The sequence below is a fragment of the Bufo gargarizans genome, chromosome 2 (assembly GCF_014858855.1).
Source record: "Bufo gargarizans isolate SCDJY-AF-19 chromosome 2, ASM1485885v1, whole genome shotgun sequence".
NCBI classification, from domain to species: Eukaryota; Metazoa; Chordata; class Amphibia; order Anura; family Bufonidae; genus Bufo; species Bufo gargarizans.
The window spans coordinates 33,434,550-33,460,962 of NC_058081.1; the positions used below are offsets into that span (position 1 = coordinate 33,434,550).

At 45.5% G+C, this 26,413-nt stretch overlaps 1 protein-coding gene across 1 annotated transcript in view; it reads left to right on the plus strand.

Moving 5' to 3' along the window:
- LOC122927159 (venom factor-like) overlaps window positions 1-26,413 on the plus strand; it is a 216,422-nt gene that overhangs the window by 162,103 nt on the left and 27,906 nt on the right. Inside the window, exons 33-35 of the mRNA XM_044278756.1 lie at window positions 203-248; window positions 1,088-1,175; window positions 1,334-1,423. Of these exons, the coding sequence (XP_044134691.1) occupies window positions 203-248; window positions 1,088-1,175; window positions 1,334-1,423 (224 nt within the window). The remainder of the gene's footprint in view (window positions 1-202; window positions 249-1,087; window positions 1,176-1,333; window positions 1,424-26,413) is intronic.

Below are 26,413 nucleotides of genomic sequence, written 5' to 3' on the forward strand. Positions count from 1 at the left end.
CTCTTATATAGTACTTATATAGTGGCCAACCTCTTTAATCAAGTCCTGGAAGAGGTTGATCTTAGGCAAAAAAATGATCTTATTTTCATTCATATCTTGTAAACTACTATGATGGTTTTTATTTAAATATTCTAATTTGTTAATCGACTTGATGTTTTTGGTATATAATTATGTGTTTCTCTGATTTTCTATCTTTTAACAGCTGGACATAATGCTTTGGAGACAATTTCTCTCAACATCTGCTTCAGGTTTGTCTTTAGCGTGCTCTATGGTTTTTCGGTTTATATCTTTCTTGAGTCAAAAGAGCTTTCAATTTATAACATCACTGTGAGGACACAGTGTTTGAAAGACAATAAATCCTATCTGAGTCACTCACACGCAAATAAAATTAATTCAGACTCCAGCCTAGACACCAAAATTAATGAATACCCTAAACATCGTAATATATTCAGATCCCTGACCAGACCCCTTTTTGTTTACTTACTACTCTTCATTCCTGAGTCCTCTTCTCCTTCAGGTTCTATCTCATACAAGGTCCTGACACTGGCCTGCAAGACCTAAAATCAGACTATAAATTATAATTCAGACCACTCTAAAACATGAAAATGAACCCAAACCTTCTCATTCTGTTACAAAAACTTGGTGGACACATTTATGATCAGTAATTTTGAAGTCAGTCTATGTACGGCACATAAGAAAGGTGTTAGATACGTGTATAAGTGGACTTCTCCACACCCCTTGAACTTCACTCTTTGTGTATAAAGGTTGGTAGGTCACTTGGATAGGATTTATTGACTTTGATAACAATGTGTAGCACTAGAGTTCTGTGTTTGAAGTCTGATTACAAAGTAGAAATGTGGGACTTTCCATTTACATCTATTTGGCGCCACTTGGCACTGATATCTCTTATACACTGAGAGTCACCGGTTACATTAACAGTATTTTTAGGGTCACGGTTGTGGCCCAGCCTTGACAAGTTAACAACACACTTTTTACTTCATAAAAAGTGAGCTAATAAAGTGTATGTATGTTAGAAGTTGATTATATCTAAAATCCATGGAATAACAAAAACTTGGGATATCCACAGACACCGCAAACCTGTAGATGCTACCATGTCCATCATTGATATTTCCATGATGACTGGATTCTCCCCAGATGAAAAAGACCTAAACAAGGCAAGTAAAGGTCAATAAAAAGGGATGTGGAGCATGTATCATAGGAGAGCTTCTATTTTCATGTACATCGGGTAATACAGACATGTTATACTGACACAATGAGAAGGTTTTTTTAAGATCATATGTTATCTTAACCAGAATATTGTTATCTTTTCCAGCTTAAGAATGGAGTGGACAAGTACATCTCTTTCTTTGAGATAAACAAAGGGGCATTTGAAAAAGGAGCTCTAATCATCTACCTGCAGCAGGTGAGAAGTCAATTGGTTACATGTTACAATAAGTAAAATTGAATAAGGTTCATCTATAATATCATATGTACTATACTATATAACATATAATAATATAATTAAGTATAAAAAGAAATATAATAGGATGCTCATGGTTGCACTCATGCCATACATACAAATTAATTCTATCCTCCATGACAACACCATACCTCTCAGAGACAGGAAACCTGCTTAAGGACATAAGAAAGAGCCATTTCTTTCCCTTCAGCCATTTCCTGTCCTTACAAGGTAAGAAACATGACTGGAGCTCTTGAAAGCTCTGGTCATACATAGTGGCTCTTTAGCTACTGGGGCTTTATTGTGGTCCTGACTGGAGTCTCCCAGAGAAAAGTTTGGTACTTTTGTTGGTTTGCATGTAGAGTTGAGCGAACACCTGGATGTTCGGGTTCGAGAAGTTCGGCCGAACATCCCGGAAATGTTCGGGTTCGGGATCCGAACCCGATCCGAACTTCGTCCCGAACCCGAAACCCATTGAAGTCAATGGGGACCCGAACTTTTCGGCACTAAAACGGCTGTAAAACAGCCCAGGAAAGGGCTAGAGGGCTGCAAAAGGCAGCAACATGTAGGTAAATCCCCTGCAAACAAATGTGGATAGGGAAATTAATTAAAATAAAAATTAAATAAATAAAAATTAACCAAAATCAATTGGAGAGAGGTTCCATAGCAGAGAATCTGGCTTCCCGTCACCCACCACTGGAACAGTCCATTCTCAGATATTTAGGCCCCGGCACCCAGGCAGAGGAGAGAGGTCCCGTAACAGAGAATCTGTCTTCATGTCAGCAGAGAATTAGTCTGCATGTCATAGCAGAGAATGAGGCTTCACGTCAGCCACCACTGCAACAGTCCATTGGCATATATTTAGGCCTAGCACACAGGCAGAGGAGAGAGGTCCCGTAACAGAGAATCTGGCTTCATGTCAGCAGAGAATCAGTCTGCATGTCATAGCAGAGAATGAGGCTTCACGTCAGCCACCACTGCAACAGTCCATTGGCATATATTTAGGCCCAGCACACACACAGGCAGAGGAGAGAGGTCCCGTAACAGAGAATCTGTCTTCATGTCAGCAGAGAATTAGTCTGCATGTCATAGCAGAGAATGAGGCTTCACGTCACCCACCACTGCAACAGTCCATTGGCATATATTTAGGCCTAGCACACAGGCAGAGCAGAGAGGTCCCGTAACAGACAATCTGGCTTCATGACAGCAGAGAATCAGTCTGCATGTCATAGCAGAGAATGAGGCTTCACGTCACCCACCACTGCAACAGTCCATTGGCATATATTTAGGCCTAGCACACAGGCAGAGGAGAGAGGTCCCGTAACAGAGAATCTGTCTTCATGTCAGCAGAGAATCAGTCTGCATGTCATAGCAGAGAATGAGGCTTCACGTCAGCCACCACTGCAACAGTCCATTGGCATATATTTAGGCCCAGCACCCAGGCAGAGGAGGGAGGTCCCGTAACAGAGAATCTGTCTTCATGTCAGCAGAGAATTAGTCTGCATGTCATAGCAGAGAATGAGGCTTCACGTCAGCCACCACTGCAACAGTCCATTGGCATATATTTAGGCCCAGCACACACACAGGCAGAGGAGAGAGGTCCCGTAACAGAGAATCTGGCTTCATGTCAGCAGAGAATCAGTCTGCATGTCATAGCAGAGAATGAGGCTTCACGTCAGCCACCACTGCAACAGTCCATTGGCATATATTTAGGCCCAGCACACACACAGGCAGAGGAGAGAGGTCCCGTAACAGAGAATCTGGCTTCATGTCAGCAGAGAATCAGTCTGCATGTCATAGCAGAGAATGAGGCTTCACGTCAGCCACCACTGCAACAGTCCATTGGCATATATTTAGGCCCAGCACCCAGGCAGAGGAGGGAGGTCCCGTAACAGAGAATCTGTCTTCATGTCAGCAGAGAATTAGTCTGCATGTCATAGCAGAGAATGAGGCTTCACGTCAGCCACCACTGCAACAGTCCATTGGCATATATTTAGGCCCAGCACACACACAGGCAGAGGAGAGAGGTCCCGTAACAGAGAATCTGGCTTCATGTCAGCAGAGAATCAGTCTGCATGTCATAGCAGAGAATGAGGCTTCACGTCAGCCACCACTGCAACAGTCCATTGGCATATATTTAGGCCCAGCACACACACAGGCAGAGGAGAGAGGTCCCGTAACAGAGAATCTGGCTTCATGTCAGCAGAGAATCAGTCTGCATGTCATAGCAGAGAATGAGGCTTCACGTCAGCCACCACTGCAACAGTCCATTGGCATATATTTAGGCCCAGCACACACACAGGCAGAGGAGAGAGGTCCCGTAACAGAGAATCTGGCTTCATGTCAGCAGAGAATCAGTCTGCATGTCATAGCAGAGAATGAGGCTTCACGTCAGCCACCACTGCAACAGTCCATTGGCATATATTTAGGCCCAGCACACACACAGGCAGAGGAGAGAGGTCCCGTAACAGAGAATCTGTCTTCATGTCAGCAGAGAATTAGTCTGCATGTCATAGCAGAGAATGAGGCTTCACGTCACCCACCACTGCAACAGTCCATTGGCATATATTTAGGCCTAGCACACAGGCAGAGCAGAGAGGTCCCGTAACAGACAATCTGGCTTCATGACAGCAGAGAATCAGTCTGCATGTCATAGCAGAGAATGAGGCTTCACGTCACCCACCACTGCAACAGTCCATTGGCATATATTTAGGCCTAGCACACAGGCAGAGCAGAGAGGTCCCGTAACAGACAATCTGGCTTCATGTCAGCAGAGAATCAGTCTGCATGTCATAGCAGAGAATGAGGCTTCACGTCACCCACCACTGCAACAGTCCATTGGCATATATTTAGGCCTAGCACACAGGCAGAGCAGAGAGGTCCCGTAACAGACAATCTGGCTTCATGACAGCAGAGAATCAGTCTGCATGTCATAGCAGAGAATGAGGCTTCACGTCACCCACCACTGCAACAGTCCATTGGCATATATTTAGGCCTAGCACACAGGCAGAGCAGAGAGGTCCCGTAACAGACAATCTGGCTTCATGTCAGCAGAGAATCAGTCTGCATGTCATAGCAGAGAATGAGGCTTCACGTCACCCACCACTGCAACAGTCCATTGGCATATATTTAGGCCTAGCACACAGGCAGAGCAGAGAGGTCCCGTAACAGACGATCTGGCTTCATGTCAGCAGAGAATCAGTCTGCATGTCATAGCAGAGAATCAGGCTTCACGTCAGCCACCACTGCAACAGTCCATTGTCATAAATTTAGGCCCAGCACCCAGGCAGAGGAGAGAGGTCCCGTAACAGACAATCTGGCTTCATGTCAGCAGAGAATTAGTCTGCATGTCATAGCAGAGAATCAGGCTTCATGTCAGCCACCACTGCAACAGTCCATTGGCATATATTTAGGCCTAGCACACAGGCAGAGGAGAGGTTCATTCAACTTTGGGTAGCATCGCAATATAATGGTAAAATGAAAATAAAAATAGGATTGAATGAGGAAGTGCCCTGGAGTCCAATAATATATGGTTATGGGGAGGTAGTTAATGTCTAATCTGGACAAGGGATGGACAGGTCCTGTGGGATCCATGCCTGGTTCATTTTTATGAACGTCAGCTTGTCCACATTGGCTGTAGACAGGCGGCTGCGTTTGTCTGTAATGACGCCCCCTGCCGTGCTGAATACACGTTCAGACAAAACGCTGGCTGCCGGGCAGGCCAGCACCTCCAAGGCATAAAAGGCTAGCTCTGGCCACGTGGACAATTTAGAGACCCAGAAGTTGAATGGGGCCGAACCATCAGTCAGTACGTGGAGGGGTGTGCACACGTACTGTTCCACCATGTTAGTGAAATGTTGCCTCCTGCTAACACGTTGCGTATCAGGTGGTGGTGCAGTTAGCTGTGGCGTGTTGACAAAAGTTTTCCACATCTCTGCCATGCTAACCCTGCCCTCAGAGGAGCTGGCCGTGACACAGCTGCCTTGGCGACCTCTTGCTCCTCCTCTGCCTTGGCCTTGGGCTTCCACTTGTTCCCCTGTGACATTTGGGAATGCTCTCAGTAGCGCGTCTACCAACGTGCGCTTGTACTCGCGCATCTTCCTATCACGCTCCAGTGCAGGAAGTAAGGTGGGCACATTGTCTTTGTAGCGTGGATCCAGCAGGGTGGCAACCCAGTAGTCCGCACAGGTTAAAATGTGGGCAACTCTGCTGTCGTTGCGCAGGCACTGCAGCATGTAGTCGCTCATGTGTGCCAGGCTGCCCAGGGGTAAGGACAAGCTGTCCTCTGTGGGAGGCGTATCGTCATCGTCCTGCCTTTCCCCCCAGCCACGCACCAGTGATGGACCCGAGCTGCGTTGGGTGCCACCCCGCTGTGACCATGCTTCATCCTCATCCTCCTCCACCTCCTCCTCATCCTCGTCCTCCTCGTCCTCCAGTAGTGGGCCCTGGCTGGCCACATTTGTACCTGGCCTCTGCTGTTGCAAAAAACCTCCCTCTGAGTCACTTCGAAGAGACTGGCCTGAAAGTGCTAAAAATGACCCCTCTTCCTCATCCTCCTCCTCCTCCTCCTGGGCCACCTCCTGTTCCATCATCGCCCTAAGTGTTTTCTCAAGGAGACATAGAAGTGGTATTGTAACGCTGATAACGGTGTCATCGCCACTGGCCATGTTGGTGGAGTACTCGAAACAGCGCAACAGGGCACACAGGTCTCGCATGGAGGCCCAGTCATTGGTGGTGAAGTGGTGCTGTTCTGTAGTGCGACTGACCCGTGCGTGCTGCAGCTGAAACTCCACTATGGCCTGCTGCTGCTCGCACAGTCTGTCCAGCATGTGCAAGGTGGAGTTCCACCTGGTGGGCACGTCGCATATGAGGCGGTGAGCGGGAAGGCCGAAGTTACGCTGTAGCGCAGACAGGCGAGCAGCGGCAGGATGTGAACGCCGGAAGCGCGAACAGACGGCCCGCACTTTATGCAGCAGCTCTGACATGTCGGGGTAGTTGTGAATGAACTTCTGCACCACCAAATTCAGCACATGCGCCAAGCAAGGGATGTGCGTCAAATTGGCTAGTCCCAGAGCTGCAACGAGATTTCGCCCATTATCACACACCACCAGGCCGGGCTTGAGGCTCACCGGCAGCAACCACTCGTCGGTCTGTTGTTCAATACCCCGCCACAACTCCTGTGCGGTGTGGGGCCTGTCCCCCAAACATATGAGTTTCAGAATGGCCTGCTGACGTTTACCCCGGGCTGTGCTGAAGTTGGTGGTGAAGGTGTGTGGCTGACTGGATGAGCAGGTGGAAGAAGAGGAGGAGGAAGCCGAGAAGGAGGAGGTGGCAACAGGAGGCAAAGAATGTTGCCCTGCGATCCTTGGCGGCGGCAGGACGTGCGCCAAACAGCTCTCCGCCTGGGGCCCAGCTGCCACTACATTTACCCAGTGTGCAGTTAGGGAGATATAGCGTCCCTGGCCGTGCTTACTGGTCCACGTATCTGTGGTTAGGTGGACCTTGCTACAGATGGCGTTGCGCAGTGCACACTTGATTTTATCGGATACTTGGTTGTGCAGGGAAGGCACGGCTCTCTTGGAGAAGTAGTGCCGGCTGGGAACAACATACTGTGGGACAGCAAGCGACATGAGCTGTTTGAAGCTGTCTGTGTCCACCAGCCTAAATGACAGCATTTCATAGGCCAGTAGTTTAGAAATGCTGGCATTCAGGGCCAGGGATCGAGGGTGGCTAGGTGGGAATTTACGCTTTCTATCAAATGTTTGTGAGATGGAGAGCTGAACGCTGGCGTGTGACATGGTTGAGACGCTTGGTGACGGAGGTGGTGGTGGTGGTGTTGGTGGTACATCCCCTGTTTGCTGGGCGGCAGGTGCCAACGTTCCTCCAGAGGCGGAGGAAGAGGCCGAGGCGGCAGCAGCAGAATAGGCCGAGGCGGCAGCAGCAGAAGAGGTAGCAGGGGGAGCCTGAGTGACTTCCTTGGTTTTAAGGTGTTTACTCCACTGCAGTTCATGCTTTGCATGCAGGTGCCTGGTCATGCAGGTTGTGCTCAGGTTCAGAACGTTAATGCCTCGCTTCAGGCTCTGATGGCACAGCGTGCAAACCACTCGGGTCTTGTCGTCAGCACATTGTTTGAAGAAGTGCCATGCCAGGGAACTCCTTGAAGCTGCCTTTGGGGTGCTCGGTCCCAGATGGCGGCGGTCAGTAGCAGGCGGAGTCTCTTGGCGGCGGGTGTTCTGCTTTTGCCCACTGCTCCCTCTTTTGCTACGCTGTTGGCTCGGTCTCACCACTGCCTCTTCCTCCGAACTGTGAAAGTCAGTGGCACGACCTTCATTCCATGTGGGGTCTAGGACCTCATCGTCCCCTGCATCGTCTTCCACCCAGTCTTGATCCCTGACCTCCTGTTCAGTCTGCACACTGCAGAAAGACGCAGCAGTTGGCACCTGTGTTTCGTCATCATCAGAGACATGCTGAGGTGGTATTCCCATGTCCTCATCATCAGGAAACATAAGTGGTTGTGCGTCAGTGCATTCTATGTCTTTCACCGCTGGGGAAGGGCTAGGTGGATGCCCTTGGGAAACCCTGCCAGCGGAGTCTTCAAACAGCATAAGAGACTGCTGCATAACTTGAGGCTGAGACAGTTTCCCTGGTATGCATGGGGGTGATGTGACAGACTGATGGGGTTGGTTTTCAGGCGCCATCTGTGCGCTTTCTGCAGAAGACTGGGTGGGAGATAATGTGAACGTGCTGGATCCACTGTCGGCCACCCAATTGACTAATGCCTGTACCTGCTCAGGCCTTACCATCCTTAGAACGGCATTGGGCCCCACCATATATCGCTGTAAATTCTGGCGGCTACTGGGACCTGAGGTAGTTGGTACACTAGGACGTGTGGATGTGGCAGAACGGCCACGTCCTCTCCCAGCACCAGAGGGTCCACTAACACCACCACGACCATGTCCACGTCCGCGTCCCTTACTAGATGTTTTTCTCATTGTTATGGTTCACCACAACAACAAATATATTATTTGGCCCAATGTATTGTATTCAAATTCAGCGGGATATAAATTTGAGGCCTAGTATTTAGGCGCTGGGTGACCGGTATGGATTTAGTGACAGAATTAGACTTGGAAATGCACAGAAGCGTGTGTGTGAAGTTATTCTGAATGACCCAATGTGCACCTTGAATATTATATACCCTTTTTGGGATAGATTTCAAATAGCTCTGATATAGCAGGAACCACTAAATTATGAAATTGCTAAATTGGGAATTGTACTTCAACCCAGAACAAAAAATGTGCTTTGACGGGCACTAAATAACTTTCCCAGCTACAACAGTACAGCGGTAACGAGAGATTTAGAGGGATTTAAATTTGAGGCCTAGTATTTAGGCGCTGGGTCACCGGTATGGATTTAGTGACAGAATTAGACTTGGAAATGCACAGAAGCGTGTGTGTGAAGTTATTCTGAATGACCCTATGTGCACCTTCAATATTATATACCCTTTTAGGGATAGATTTCAAATAGCTCTGATATAGCAGAAACCACTAAATTATGAAATTGCTAAATTGGGAATTGTACTTCAACCCAGAACAAAAAATGTGCTTTGACGGACACTAAATATCTTGCCCAGCAACAACAGTACAGCGGTGGGTAACGAGAGATTTAGAGGGATTTAAATTTGAGGCCTAGTATTTAGGCGCTGGGTGACAGGTATGGGTTTAGTGACAGAATTAGACTTGGAAATACACAGTAGCGGGTGTGTGTGAAGTTATTCTGAATGACCCAATGTGCACCTTCAATATTATATACCCTTTTTGGGATAGATTTCAAATAGCTCTGATATAGCAGGAACCACTAAATTATGAAATTGCTAAATTGGGAATTGTACTTCAACCCAGAACAAAAAATGTGCTTTGACGGACACTAAATATCTTGCCCAGCAACAACAGTACAGCGGTGGGTAACGAGAGATTTAGAGGGATTTAAATTTGAGGCCTAGTATTTAGGCGCTGGGTCACCGGTATGGATTTAGTGACAGAATTAGACTTGGAAATGCACAGAAGCGTGTGTGTGAAGTTATTCTGAATGACCCTATGTGCACCTTCAATATTATATACCCTTTTAGGGATAGATTTCAAATAGCTCTGATATAGCAGAAACCACTAAATTATGAAATTGCTAAATTGGGAATTGTACTTCAACCCAGAACAAAAAATGTGCTTTGACGGACACTAAATATCTTGCCCAGCAACAACAGTACAGCGGTGGGTAACGAGAGATTTAGAGGGATTTAAATTTGAGGCCTAGTATTTAGGCGCTGGGTCACCGGTATGGGTTTAGTGACAGAATTAGACTTGGAAATACACAGTAGCGGGTGTGTGTGAAGTTATTCTGAATGACCCAATGTGCACCTTCAATATTATATACCCTTTTTGGGATAGATTTCAAATAGCTCTGATATAGCAGGAACCACTAAATTATGAAATTGCTAAATTGGGAATTGTATTTCAACCCAGAACAAGAAATGTGCTTGAACGGACACTAAATAACTCGCCCAGCTACAGCACTAGGGACAGATTTAGCTGGATATAAATTTGAGGCCTAGTATTTAGGCGCTGGGTGACCGGTATGGATTTAGTGACAGAATTAGACTGGGATATGGCCAAAAAATGAACAGACTATTGCTGGTTAAATGCACTTGGTGTGACAGCTTCACCCTGATGTAGGCTTTAGCCAAAAAACAACCACACCATTGAGGGTTAAATGCACTTGGTGACAGGCGCAGCTTGCCCCTGATTTTGTATATGGCCAAAAAATGAACAGACTATTGCTGGTTAAATGCACTTGGTGTGACAGCTTCACCCTGATGTAGGCTTTAGCCAAAAAACAACCACACCATTGAGGGTTAAATGCACTTGGTGACAGGCGCAGCTTGCCCCTGATTTTGTATATGGCCAAAAAATGAACAGACTATTGCTGGTTAAATGCACTTGGTGTGACAGCTTCACCCTGATGTAGGCTTTAGCCAAAAAACAACCACACCATTGAGGGTTAAATGCACTTGGTGACAGGCGCAGCTTGCCCCTGATTTTGTATATGGCCAAAAAATGAACAGACTATTGCTGGTTAAATGCACTTGGTGTGACAGCTTCACCCTGATGTAGGCTTTAGCCAAAAAACAACCACACCATTGAGGGTTAAATGCACTTGGTCGCAGCTTGTGCTGGCGCACCACAAGACACAAAATGGCCGCCGATCACCCCAGAAAAATGAGACTGACAAACGGTCTGTGCAGCCTAAAAACAGTGAGCAATTGAGGATCAGCAGCTCAATGATCCACAGCTGCAGATCGATCAGTTAATCAAGTCCTTTGGAGGAGTTAATCTGCCTAATCTCGCCCTACTGTCGCAGCCGCAACCTCTCCCTACGCTAATCAGAGCAGAGTGACGGGCGGCGCTATGTGACTCCAGCTTAAATAGAGGCTGGGTCACATGGTGCTCTGGCCAATCACAGCCATGCCAATAGTAGGCATGGCTGTGATGGCCTCTTGGGGCAAGTAGTATGACGCTTGTTGATTGGCTGCTTTGCAGCCTTTCAAAAAGCGCCAAGAAAGCGTCACAAAAGCGCGAAGAAAGCGACGAACACCGAACCCGAACCCGGACTTTTACGAAAATGTCCGGGTTCGGGTCCGTGTCACGGACACCCCAAAATTCGGTACGAACCCGAACTATACAGTTCGAGTTCGCTCATCCCTATTTGCATGCAATAACATTTTGAAGGTGTCACAGACTGAAAGGAGTAAGGGTTAGATAGTTGATAGTGACACATCATTTGTAGGAGGTCATCCGACTCTGGGAGAACAATTTTTAACATAACAAAAGAATGCTTATTGGGGAAAAAAAAATCACAATAATTTTAAAGGGTTTTCTGACTTTTTCATACTGATGTCCTATGCTCTGGTCACCTGTATCTGATTGGTGGGGATCTAACACACATGTGAGTGCCGTGGCCTTCTTGCAGCTTACCCTATACCAGTGACATCACACTCATAGGTCACGTGGCTTAGGTGCAGCTCAGTTTCAGTTCCTGACTGTGATAGACATTTTAATTGCTGGTTCAAAAAACGGTTAAGGAAAAAGTTCCTTTTTGATACATCAATTGTCATAGTAAGACTATCAAATCAATCTTATTTGTCACTATTTGAGCTACTAAGCAACACATCCAACAACAAAAAAATTACCCCTGGCCATTTTATAAATTCTACTAGACCATCGTCAATACAAAAAGTCTGATGAAGGGCGTCAAAGAGATATGGGAGAGGGGAGAGGGGGGTTAAATTCAGTAAGCTGGAATGACTCTAGTTCATCTACATTTCCAAGATCTGTCCCTTGGCATATCTTAGGCAACATGGATGTTTACACAGACTATGTAAGGAATGGTAGCTTATATCTCAATCTTATTTTCATTCTTTATCTGGACCATTTTTTACTGGTCATAGTTTCAGAGAAACGATGTTTCATCCTGGAAATGGAATGGAATAGAAATTTCTAAAGAAAATCCTTCTGTTCCTTCAAAGTACCATGTAAACTCATTGACCAAAAAGATAATGCAGCAAGAAGGAGCTGTGGCAATCGAATAAAACGTTCTATTTGTGAATGTAATGATATATGTAAGTGATTACAATTAGAGATGAGCGAATCGAAGTGGATGAAGTGGAATTCGTTCTTGATCCATCGCACCAAATCTGAATTTCCTCGCATTTTTTTCTAAAATGGCTGCTGCACGTGTTAGGACATTGAGCAAAGAACTCTGGGAACGAGGGATCACCCACAATGCCATGCATGCAGCCAATCAGCAGCCAGCCAGCCCTGTGATCTCACAGCTCTATAAATAGCCTCAGCCATCTTGGATTCTGACATTTTCCAGTGTACTTAGTGCAGAGAGAGACATCAGCAGGCGCTAGGGACAGTTCTAGGAAAGACTTTATTGTGCTTAAAAAATTATTTACAAGTTCAGGGAAAGATTATTCAAGGTGTAGGCAAAGGATAGGGAGGAATCATTTGCACTATAAATGGGCTAAAAGGGTGCAAAAGGGGAGTATACAGCCTGGGTAATAAGAGCGATTCTATTACACCTTGCTGCACTAATTGAGGATCCAATAGCTTTTAGGTTGTTTGCACTATATGGTACATCACTAATTCCAGCAAACCTTGCTTGTGATTGGGGTGCAAGTGCTGTGTGATACAGCCATTTATGGGGTGTATTAATAGGAAAGAGATGTATGTCATATTAGCCGTTCTGCGTTGATTTTACATTGTTTTACATTTTTTGAGGGAGGTTTATTATTAGGGGAAAAAAAGAGAAAAAAAAACCATAATTGCCATTCAGCTGTGAAGTTACATTGTACTACAGCCAATTACGGGGTGTATTATTAGGATAAATACGTACGTCCCATTAGACGTCCTGCGTTGATTTTAGATTGTTTTACTATTTTTTGGGGGGTGTATTGAACTACAGCCATTTACGTGGTGTAGAAAAAGAAAATATACATACAGTATGTCCCATTACCCGTTCTGCGGTGAATTGTGATTGTTATATTATTTTTTTGTGGTGTAGAAATAGCAAAAAAAAGGAGAACATATATGTCATAATTGGCATTCAGTGGTGAAGTTATATTGTACTACAAACATTTACGTGGTGTAGAAAAAGAAAATATACATACGTCCCATCACCCTTTCTGCGGTAAATTGTGGTTGTTGTATTTCTTTTTTTTGGGTGTAAAAATAAGAAAAAGAATACGTCTTAATTGCCGTTCTGGGGTGAATTGTGATTATTTTTATTTTATGGGGGGGAGTTTATTAATTATAAAAAATTATAAAAATAATATATATTTATATATATAAATATGTCTTAATTGCCGTTCTGCAGTGAAGTATAATTGTACTACAGCCTTTTTTTTGGGGGGGGGGCATTATTTTAATTTAATTATTTTATTATACAGTATGTCAGACAGACCGGTGACTGGCCCTTCAAAGGGAAAGGGCAGTGGCCAAAATGTTTCTGTCGCAGGCAGCAGAAGAAGGGGGGAGTGGCAGCAGGAGTCGAGCGAGAAGCCTGGGCTCCCAAAGTAATCAAGCGGTCGTGTCTTGACCAGCAACCCAGCAGTGCTTGAATGGTTGACTCGGTCTTCGACTTCGTCGCAAGGGACATCAGACACCCCCAGCCAAGAGTCGTGGATTCCTCTGACACAACGCTTAGTTGGCATGGCCCGGGAGCAGACCCTGTGCCCCCACCTGTCCTGAACCTTCGTCTGTAATTTTAAGTTCCCGCAGCGCGAGAAGTATTATATTATATATAAGTTCAGCTCCACTTTTTAGCGAGGACAAGCTAATAGAGGACAGTCAGCAGCTACTACCCAGCCACGATCTGGAGGAGACATCCACTGCTTCCTACGGAAGGCGGGAAAGTAGAGATGAGGAGAGTCACGTAGGAGCAGGTGGAGCAGGGGGACATCAGTGATGTGCAGACAGTAGCAAATGATGCTGATGATGTAGCCGATTGCACTTGGGAGCCAGGTGAATTAGGGACTTCATCATCATCATCATCAGGAGAAGAGGGTGGCAGCTTGAGGCAGCGGCTGAGCCAGCAGGGTGGCAGCAGTGGGAGGTCGGAAGCCAAACGTGCCCGGGGTAGACCACCTGCTTCGCAGGAGCCTAATGGCCAGGAAAGTAGCTGTGCAGGGTTTCATGGAGGCAGTGGTAGCAGACAGTCAGCGCGGAGTGTTGGTGGGAAAATGTCATATTACGCGGTGTGGCAAATTTTTGTTAGGCCGCTGGAGGAGGTGAACATGGCCATTTGGCGAATTTGTGGGCAGAAGGTGAAGCGTGGCCAGGGTAACTATGGGCAAGGACAATATATGTCCTTTACCGCCCACTGGGTAAATGTGTCACGCTGTTCTGCACCTGGTTTGCCTGGGCAAACGGAGTCACAGAGGGGAGGAACTGCTCTGCATCCTTCATCAACAAATCGAATCCTGGCTTTCTCCTCGACAACTCAAAAACGGAACCATGGTGACCAACAATGGGAAGAACATGGTGTCAGTGCTGCGTCAAGGAGGGCTGAGCCATGCACCCTGCATGGTGCACGTATTCAATCTGGTTGTAAAGCGGTTCCTGAAGTCTTCCGCCCATCTGCAAGACATCTGGAAAATGGCCAGGAAACGTTGCATGCACTTCAGCCACTCATACACCGCAAAGCACATCCTCCTTAGGCTGATATGTGTTTCCACCCATTGGAATTCCACCCTCTATATGTTGGACAGATTATATGAACAGAGAAAGGCCATTAACGATTTCTTAATGATACAGGCGGACAGAGATACTCCCCTGTGTAACTTCAATGTTAGCCAGTGGCAGTTCATGCATGACACTTGCCATTTGCGCTGACCCTTTGAGGAGGCTACTTTATTTGTCAGTCACCAGAAATATTGGATGAACAACGTCATTCCCAAGATTCATGTCCTAGAACAGATGCTGCTAAATCTGGCTGGCCAGGGGACAGAATACATGGCAGTACAACACGGCCACATGAGCCATGTGGGGGCTGAACTAGAGGAGGAGGAGGAGGAGGAAGACATTCGAGCACAAGCAATGTGTAGAGAAATGTGTGGTTTTTCTACTCAGATGACAGGAAAGAAGGAGCAGGAGGAGCAGGAGCAGCCAGAGGAGCTACAGGGCGATGAGGAAGATGAGGCAGAAGACCCGGACACACCGTGGCAGTATGCAGTGGATATGGAGGCAGGGAGTCCCTCCTAGTCACTTGCGCAAATGGCCCAACGCATGCTCACTTGTTTGCGTAGTGACAGCCGAATTGTTACCATTCGGCAGAAGGATGACTACTGGCTCTTCACCATGTTAGACCATTGCTACTCGTCCAAAATGGGGGCCTTTTTCACACCCACTGAGAGGGAGGACAAACTGGACTACTATCAAGACATCCTATGTAGTCAGTTGGCAGCTGCCTATGTGCGCTATCGCCCATCCTCACGCAGGTCTGCCCGGGGGGAAAGCCTCTGCGCTCATGTTCCACTGCCATGGCTGCTGGGGGGGTGGGGGGCAGGAGCAGTACCAGTACCAGCTCCATCATCAGCAACTTAAGTCTGGAGGCGCTGATGAGCAGTTTTCTTCACCCACCTACTGAAGAAACTGCTCATCAGCAGTAGCAGCTAGACATTGAGCAGAACCTGATCCAGGAGGTTGTGGCATACTTAGAGTTCACCCTGCCAGCCCACATCGAAGATCCCCTGGACTACTGGGCAGCCAAACTTTATTTGTGGCAGAGTTTGCCCTGGACAAGCTTTCCTGCCCGACCAGCAGTGTGGCATCAGAGCAGGTGTTTAGTGCTGCGGAGGCCATAGTTACCCAAAGGAGAACTCTCCTGTCCGCCCAAAATGTGAGAAACTGACGTTTGTGAAGATGAATCAGGCATGGATCAGCCAGGATTTTCAAACACTAGTGCCTGATGCATAGGACTAGATCTTCCATGGTTCCACACCAACACTTTGACAAAAGGGACCTGTTTATTCTGGCTACCTGGTTCAGCTACTATTCTGATGCTTCCACCCTCCTGATGCTACACCTGCTGCCAGGTGCTTCTACTGACAGCCAAAATATTCAGCTGGTACTGGTATTGCCCCCCACCTCCCCACTCTGTCACTGGGTTACTCTGTGGTCTCCTCATTCTGCTGCCACATCACTACTCTGTGGTTTCCTCATGCTGATGCCACCTCCACACTATGTCACTGGGCCACTCTGTGGTCTTCTCATGCTGCTGCCACATCACTTCACTGTGGTCTCCTCATGCTGATGCCACCTCCATACTATGTCACTGGGCCACTCTGTGGTCTCCTCATGCTGCTTATAATTAAACACTATGTCACTGGGCCACTCTGTGGTCTCCTCATGCTCCTACCACTTCACTCTGTGGTCTCCTCATGCTGCTGCCACCTCAACACTATGTCATTGAACCACTCCGTGGTCTCCTCATCCTGCTGTGACCTCACCACTCTGTGGTCTCTTCATGCTGCTGCCACATCAACACTATGTCACTGGGCCACTCTGTGGTCTCCTCATGCTGCTGCTGCTACCTCAACACTATGTCACTTGGCCACTCTGTGGTCTCCTCATGCTGCTGATGCTGCCTTAACACTATGTCACTAGGCCACTCTGTGTTCTCCTTATGCTGCTCCTACCTCAACACTATGTCAATGGGCCACTCTGTGGTCTCCTCATGCTGCTGCCACTTTGCAACTCTGTGGTCTCCTCCTGCTTCTGCCACCTCAACACTATGTCACTGGGCCACTCTGTAATCTCCTCATGCTGCTGCCACTTCTACCACCTTGTAGTCTCCTCATGCTTCTGCTACCTCAACACTATGTCACTGGGCCACTCTGTGGTCTCCTCTTGCTGCTGCCACCTCAGCATTATGTCAATGGGCCACTCTGTTGTCTCCTCATGCTGCTGCCACATCACCACTCTGTGATCCCCTCATGCTGAGGCCACATCAGTACTCTGTGGTCTCCTCATGCTGCTGCCACCTCCACACTATGTCACTGGCCACTCCCACTCTGTGGTCTCCTCATGCTGCTGATACCTCAACACTATGTCACTGGGCCACTCTGTGGTCTCCTTATGCTGCTGCTACCTTAACACTATTCAATGGGCCACTCTGTGGTCTCCTCATGCTGCTGCCACTTTACCACTCTGTGGTCTCCTCATGCTGCTGCTACCTTAACACTATGTCATTGGGCCACTCTGTGGTCTCCTCATGCTGCTTCCACCTCACCACTATGTCATTGGGCCACTCTGTGGACTTCTCATGCTGTTCCAACTCTCTCCACTCCATGACTGGGCCACTATTTTGCCTTTTTGGCCTAGTTGACATCATCATTTATTTGATGCTTCTTCTGATCTGTCAGAGGGAAGGAAAAATGAGACACACAACAGATCCTGTCTATGTAGCAGCCGTAAGGCCCGTATGACATGGTCCCTATTTTGCATCAGAATTAGTTCATGATTTGGTAGTCAAAAGCAGGAGTGGGTACAAAAAAACACAGAAGACATGCAAATATTCCATTCACGTGTCATCTCTGTTTTGGATCCACTCCTGTTCTTTTTTGGCTTTAGCAATACTGATGAATTACTGACCAAAGCTGACTGAGTGAAGGCTGATGCTCAACAGACAGGATCCGTTTTTTGGGGGGGTTATTGTTCCGACGGATCAGAGGAAGTGCAAAATAATCAGTGACGTCAACACAAACTTACTGCTGACACCCTTTCCACTCTTTCGGGGGGCTCTACTTGTATAAGTGTTTAATAGAACAGGTTCTGTAGACATCTATGTGGAATCAGCTGACAACGGTGTAAAAGTAGTGCGCTTCTTCTTGACGCTAATATCGACCTGTAAGGTTAAGTTCACATGAGTTATTTGGTCAGTTTTGGCCCCATAACTGTGCAAATAAGTGAAATGTGCATTGATTCTAAGAGCGACTCCTGTCTTCTGCATGTCATACTGACTCACAGTATTGTTTCACTACCACAGCAGATTCCCTATGCGTCTTATTGCAAGGCACAGTGTTCTACACCACTATAAAGGCTCTCTGCAGACAGGAAATAGCTGTTTTTTAATGCAATTCACCCCAAATAAATTTGTATCGAATCAAATCTTTTTGGAAAATTCAACAAACCAGCCAAATCTAATTTTTGAGAAATTCGCTCATCTTTAATTACAATGGTAGAGCGAAAGGAGAAGTTTATTGGGAAACACTACTATTGAAAGGTGGCTCAACAGGACACTAGCCTGGATAGAAAATGAGATATGTTTGGGCATGAAGGCATACAGGTAGTGATGGACGAACATCTGCCGGGACGGTTTGCGAACGCGATCGCGATCAAATGTTCGCGAACCGCAAGTTCGCGGCGGGCCCCATTCATTTTAATGGCAGGCGAACCTGAAAAACCTTCAGCTCATATTTGCAGCCAAGAAATAATTACTAGAAGTGCACAAATAGTCCCACAACATGGACAGTGACATACCAGATGTATTATTCCAATTTGCGATCTCCACTAATTATTTTTTTCAATTTGAAATATCGGCAATATAATTTTCGCGTACGCGCATGCGCAAATGCACTATACAGTACCTAAATACACTATAAAGAAAATATATCTGTATATAACACCCCGCTTTAATCAGTTATTTGGGGGGCAACTGGTATATCACACCAGTAGAAATTATTTGTTCCAATAACGCTTGTCCCTCTATATACCTGCAGTATCGCAGCAGAACCGCACACGACTGCCGCACAATACAAATGCACTATAATATACTGTCTAACATAGAAAGTATATTATAACATTGTACAAGGAAGGCAATCCATTAGAATATACGTACATGAAGATAAAACGTAACCATTAATAATGTTACTATGAGGGTCCATTCACACGTCCGTAAGTGTTTTGTGGATCCGCAAAACACGGACACCGGCAATGTGCATTTCGCAATTTGTGGACCGCACATCGCCGGCACTATAATAGAAAATGCCTAATCTTGTCTGCAATTGCGGACAAGAATAGGACATGTTCTATTTTTTGTCGGAAAATGAAGCACAGATGCGAAAGTGCGGATCCGCAAATACGGATGCGGACAGCACATTCCGGCCCAATTGAAAATGAATGGGTCTGCACCCGTTCCGCAAAATTGCAGAACGGATGCAGACTTATTTTGCGGACGTGTGAATGGAAATGATATCCCTCAAAATGAAAATAAATTAAATTATTAAAATTAAAAAAGTCCGCACATCATGGGACGAGGCATGAGAGCGTCAGACGTCTGACGCTAAGGCTCCGCCCCCCGCCCCCTGGCACACTGGCCGCTCGAAGTACCTGGAACGCCGGCTCGCTGAGCCGTGCCTGCTGTGAGCCGCTCGCGGTGTGATGCGGGGTGACGCCATTCGGAATGCTTGAGCCCGTCTGAGCCTGCTCCTGATCCTGATATCGACGCCTGGACTCTACCCTCTGTCCAGTTGTAGTTGCCGGGAGCCGCCAGGTGGTGAGTGGATGTGGCGGTAGTAAGAAGGAGCGGAGAGGAGCGCCAGTATTGACCCCGGGATACCAAGAACCGGTGGAGATGGAGTGTGTGGGGCTCCGCATGTAGGTCAGGGGTGATGAAGTGGAGACCCCCAGATTTTGCCTAAGGCATGTGGAAGCACTCTGCCCCTTTTTCCCCTGGATTGGAGTCTGTGCCCCTATTTACCTTGGCTGTTAGGATTCCTTCCCCTGCTGGTGAATAAAACACCACCAGGGATATTTTAAGGAGGGGGTGAAGAATCTAATGAAAGAAAGTCGGATTGATTATTGTAGGGCTGGCAAGTAGAGCCCGGAGTAGCTGGTTTGGCCATCAGTAATTCTCTGACTAACCCTCGGGAGGGGGAAGGAGGAGGGAAGAGAAAAGGAAAGAGAGGGGAAAAAAGACTAGACCCCATAATCCCTTAAAAAACATTTCTGAAAAACTCTGGCTTTAACGGGGATAAAAAAGACTAAATATTAACGACTAATCCATTCGGTTTTCCTTCTTTTTTTTTTTTTTTTCCCTCCCCGCCCTTATCCGTATATTTGAAGACTAGTGGATATTTGCCCGGATTCAGATTTACGCTATCTATTTTTTTTAAAAAAAATTTATTAATTTTTTTCGTCTCCCACTGAAAACCTGTATTTGGGCTTAAAAGCCGTACTTTCTGGTAGTTGCTGTTCCTGGTCTCGCCCTGGAGCAAATCTCTGTCCCGTCTAACACCTAATTTCTCTAACATTTCTAACATCTTCACCTGTAAACCCCCCCTTGGATAAATTTTGACTAAGGATTAATATTTTTATTTTTAATTTCTACTCTATGTCGGAAAATTACCCGTTTTTTTGTGTAGAGATATTCTGATTACTCCTACGGAAAATAAGGATAACATTTATAACGCACTTGTTGGTTTCTGTTTTGCACTACCATCCATTTCCTCTTGTCCTTTTATTCCACCAAACTGTTGATACTTTGGTATTTTTTTCCTTTTTGTTTTTTTTTTTCTTCTCGCTCTGTGGTGGTTGGGTGGAAGGGTAAAGGGGAAGAGGGAAGGTGCGATAAGGGGAACCAAAAGATGCCTCCTAAGAAAGGCCCTACGGGTGGCGGAAGTAGGAGATCCGCTACAGGGTTAGAGAGTGGGCCCAAACAGCAGGGTTTAAATAAATTTCTGGCTCCTAACTCACCAGGTTTTAGATCCCCACAGAAGGAGAGAATGATAGAACTGGAGTCCCAAGGTTTGGTACAGGATAGTGGGATTGTGGGTGAAGGGGGGGAGAGGGGAACAGTACTGACATTCACAGAAATTGATGCAAAGATAATGAAAGACATATTTTGCACTGTCTCGAGGATGAAGAACGTAATGGGGAATATAGTGACCCAGATCGGGGCAGTGCAAACGGATGTCAGTGTAATACGGGACGAGATGGAGAAAATAAGGCAGCGCCTACATGCGATAGAGGAAAAGGTTCCTGCTTTAGAACACTCAGTACAGAAATTAAAAAAAGAGGTGGTCTCGTTAAGAGAAACGAATATTAGGATGGAACAGAGGTCAATAAGTCAGGAAGATAGATCAAGGAGATCCAATATAAGATGTGTAGGGATCCCAGAGCGTGCAGAGGGCGACAACTGTACGGAATATATGGAGAGATGGATAAGGGAAAACTGTAAAGAGGGTATTCTTTCCCCATTCTTTACCATTGAAAGAGCGCACAGGGTCCCTACAAAAAACCGGGTTCCAGGGGAACTTCCCAGACAGATATTGGTCAAATGTTTACTGGCTAAGGATCGTGATATAATTATATCCGACGCAAGGATTTCCGAAAAATATCAGATACAGGATGTAAAGATAAGGTTGTTCCCAGATTATTCAGCCCAGACTAACGCCCATAGGAAAGAATATATTGTTGTTAAAAAGAGACTAAGGGAAGCAGGTCTAAAGTACAGTCTATTGTTCCCGGCAAAATTAAGGGTAGAATATAAAGGCAAGACGGTTTTTTTCAGACCCCGGAGGAGGTCAGTGACTGGGCGGATGGAGAGGGCCTTTGAAGCTGGGGGGGTCGCGGAGGGGAAAGGAGTTAATATGTTAAGATATGGAGTCACCCCGACTGCTGGTTAGCAGGGGGGGGGGGCTATTCAAGGTGGGTGGGTATGTGTGGGTTGGGAGAGAGGGAGACGCTGTTATTATTATTATTATTTTTTTTTTTCTTTCCTTTCTTTTTCTCTTCCCGCTCTGCTAGATGGTTAGGATTGTTTCATTGAATGTTAGAGGTTTACGTGAGAAAATAAAGAGATATGCTATCCTTGAGTGGATGAAGAGGTTCCTGCCAGCCATCATTTGCCTACAGGAGACACACTTAGATAAGGAATCTTTGAGATGGCTGGAGAAAAAATGGATAGGGGAAAGTTACCATTCTGTATATACTACTTACTCAAGAGGGGTCTCAATTTTGATCCATAATAAAATTTAATTGGAGTGTTTGGTATGTGAGGCTGATGACTATGGTAGGTACCTCTTTCTATATTGTAACATAGAAGGGGTTAAGATGGTAATTGCAAATATATATATCCCTCCGCCATATAAGTCAGATGTTTTGCATCAATTGTATAGATTTATGCTGAATAGACAGGAATCTACAATGATAGCGATAGGAGACTATAATGCGGTAATGGATCCACTCAGGGATAGAACATCTAGTGGAGGGGGAAGAATTCAAAATGTAGATTTTTATAAACTAGCCCACGAATTTAATTGGGTTGATGTTTGGCGTTTTCAGAACCCGGATGAAACCATGTATTCCTGCTAATCAAAAACACATCAAACTTGGTCTAGAATAGATATGGTCCTGGGAAATAAAAATGTAATGTCCTATAATAGGATTAAAATAAAGTATTTGCCCATGGCCTTATCAGATCATAATGCGGTGGTAATGGAACTAGAATTAAATAAAAAGAAGAATTTACCTCTGTTTAAGTTCAACCCCCATTGGCTATCAATGATTTCAGATAAAGAGAGTATAACTGAAGAATTAAAAATCTTTTTTAGGGAGAATAACCATTCCGCGAGCAGGTTAATCGTTTGGGATACTGCTAAAGCATATTTGAGAGGACTGCTTTTCAAAAAAGTGAACTACTGGAAAAAAAACACTAGGGAAAGGGGGACCGTATTGGAAAAAAAAGTTCAAGAAGCAGGAATAACATGTGCAAAATACCCTACTGAACAGAATAAGAAAATATGGGAGGAAGAACAGAAAAAGTTAAAGCTAAATCAAATGGATAGAAGTAGGAAAGAATTACTTTTCCAAGGGATTCGGTTAGCCTCAGAGGGAGAAAAAGTTGGTAAACTTCTGGCAAGCATAGTGAGAAACCAAAGAGGGAAATCCTGGATAGGGGCGATTAAAGATAAAAGGGGTATAATAACTAACACACCTGAAGGAATTAAAGAAGTGTTCCTGGAATATTTCCAGGAGTTATATAAGTCCAAGGCACAATACTCAATACAAGATTTAGATCTATATCTAGATCAGATTCCCCTCAGAGAGATATCGCATGCCCAAAAAGAATTTTTAGAAAAAGAAATATCAACGGTGGAAATAAACGAGGTTCTGGGACGGGTAAAACCTGAAAAAGCACCAGGATGTGATGGGCTACCTTTTGAAATATATAAAACTTTCTCCCAGGTGTTAGTACCTGAATTAAAAATAACATTGGATGAGGCCAAAAAAATTGGGGATTTACCAGACTCTATGAAAGAGGCAATTATTACACTAATCCCAAAAAAGGGTAAAGAACAATTAGACCCTGGATCATATAGGCCAATATCGCTCTTGAATACGGATGTCAAAATTTTAGGAAAAATTTTGGCCGAAAGGTTATCAAAAGTGATTAAAAGTGGGGTGAAATATATAAACCAGATATTTGAGCAGGGCAAATTGAAAGACTTCAATACAATGGTTAGAGAGTTCGGTATACCGCAAAAAGATATATATAAATATTTTCAGCTTAGGAATGCTTTGCACACAGTTCTGCAAGAGGATAAATATAAGATGGAAAGATCTGATACACTGTATAACTTTATTAATGCGGGTGAAAGAGGAGGAGCAACGGCTAAAAGATATAGGATATTGATGCAGGGAAAAAAGAAACGGGTTATAATTCCCGCCAGGAAAAAATGGGAAAATGAACTTCAATCTTTTACAGAAGAAAAATGGAATGACGCTTTAAAAAGTTATGCAGTAGTCTCCAATAGGGGCTCACATAAGATCTCACAATTCTTTGTAGTTCATAGGCTCCATCGATCCCCACAGATATTGAAAAGAATGGGTGTTAGAATTTCGGATAATTGTATGAAATGCGGGGGAGAGAATGCTGATTTAATACATTGTTTTTGGAGATGCCCAAGACTGTTCAGATATTGGACAGAAATAACGGACACTGTATATCTAACCTTGAAGGTTCAAATATCAGAAGATCCCATGATTTGTATTTTGGGGGCAACCGAACATCTGAGGTTGAATAGAGATACACGAATGGTCTTGAGTAAGGTGTTATTTCAAGCCAGACTCCTTATACTTAAGAAATGGGTAGGGGCGGACCCTCCAACAGTGGGACAGTGGAGAAAAGCAGTGGATAACCTGATTAAAGAAGAACGAGCGATGGAGGGCCCTGCTAGAAAAGTAAAAAGTGTTGATGAACTATGGAAGAACTGGTTGCTTTAGGGCTAGATAGATGGATGGATGTATTTTAATTTTTCTTTTCTCCGCGTCTCCCTCTCCCCCCCACCATAAGGGTGTTGGGTGGGTAAATGGGGAATGAAGTTATATGTTTATGTATAGGAAAAATTGGTATGTTTTTTGATATACTAAAAATGTAATTTTTTATCATGTTGAAATTTTTTCTACTCTTGTTGAGATGATGGAAATAAAGAGATATTTAAATAAAAAAAATAAAAAAAGTTAAACTGATGATCTATCCTCTGGATAGATCATCAGCATCGGATCGGCGGGGGTCCGACACCCAGGACCCCCGCCGATCAGCTGTTTGAGAAGGCAGCGGCGCTCCAGCAGCGGCCGGCCTTCTCACTTTTTACCGCCGGCCCAGTGACGTCACAACTAGTATCAACTAGCGTGGGCGGGGCTAAGCTCCATTCAAGTGAACAGAGCTTAGCCCCGCCCACGCTAGTTAATACTAGTCATGACGTCACTGGGACAGCGGTAAACAGCGAGAAGGCCGCAACTCTGCTGGAGCGCCGCTGCCTTCTCAAACAGCTGATCGGCGGGGGTCCATCGTGTCGGACCCCCGCCGATCAGATGCTGATGATCTATCCAGAGGATAGATCATCAGTTTTAAACAAAGCGCAGAACCCCTTTAAGCAAAAAGCATAGATGTGGTAGGCAATAACAAGTGCTTGGCGGCACTAAATCAGGTGCTCGGCGGCACTAAATCAGAAATCATATGTCCTACCACAATCCGGGGGGTTCCAGTGCACATCCATGAATCCCGGAGGGAAAGCAAAAACCATCTATCCCTGGGCTAGATGATGATGTGGTATTGAAGGACAGAGTGGGCAAAGAACTGTCCCTGATATTGCCTTACAAGGGGGGTGCTATTCTGGCCCTGATAGCCTAACCACTGACCACCCACCCTAATAAGAGCGACCCCATCCGGAACCTTACCCCTTACCCTATATAAAAATGGCCCTAGTAAGCCCCTAGCCCCTAGGCCCCTGACTTCCAGGTGATCACTATATAGATCTATGTGTTTTTGACTCATTATAAAAGTATATCATAAGTATATCGCACCCCTCTGTGTATCACACCTATCGATAGCACACCTATACTAGTCCTTAAAATAACTTGTGTGGCCCTATTAGCTAGCGTTTGGTGTCCCTAACAGTCTGTCCCTGCTCCACACAGCAACCTCTCCCTACACTGGCAAAACACTGCATGTAAATAGATAAGCCAAGGAAGTGATGCAATCACCTGGAAATAGTCAGGGCAGAGACCAGGGTGTGCAATGAAGGGGCCTGTGTCTGGATGGTGGACAAAAAAATCGTGGGAGCTTTTTCTTGTCAGTGGAGCAAATAATTCTCTCTTTGAGTTGTCTGTCTGGGTTATCTGGAGCCTGTTAACCATGTGTGCTTGCTCCCAACCCCTCCTAAAAGCTAGGTCTGAATGGCCTAGATGACAGACAATTTGTTAAAATGACCATCTTGCTTCTCTTAGTCTAATAATGCACCCCATCTCAAAGTGTGCCAACTGGGCAAAAAGTCTTTACGTCCTCTTGTTGCAAGACTCAGCGTCTAATTAGACCACATCTGTAATTATCAACTTTCTCTTACTATATCCATCCTCCATCTTCTGATATCACTGTGGAGTATTTAAGTATATCTAGATCCATGATTTTTTTTTTATGACGCCAGCCCTGTCTGACAGTATCTTGGGTTGCTGAGGTTTGAGTAGCTAGAAGGCAATTTCAAAGGCCCTAGATGACAAAACACAGGTCACACCCAACCATATATACAGGACTCATCAGAGGAGGGAACAGCTGGACCCAAATTAATATCAATATTTGCAATCGGGAGCATACCCTTTCTTCTGTCTAGGCATACCCTGATATTGGGGCTCCTGCCTGATGGTAGTTGGGGTGCCCTTGGTGTTATGAGTGTTGTAAGGGTGCAAGTCAGGAGATGTAGTTGCCGGTCCAAATCTTTCCAGAGAGCAACGTGTGGATATAAGTGAGGATGGGGGTTGTAGTACTCCCCTATATCTCTCCAAAGTCCCTCTCTTTGCAGAATCTAAGGCTGGCAATATGACTCTTGCAATGGTGGCTGTA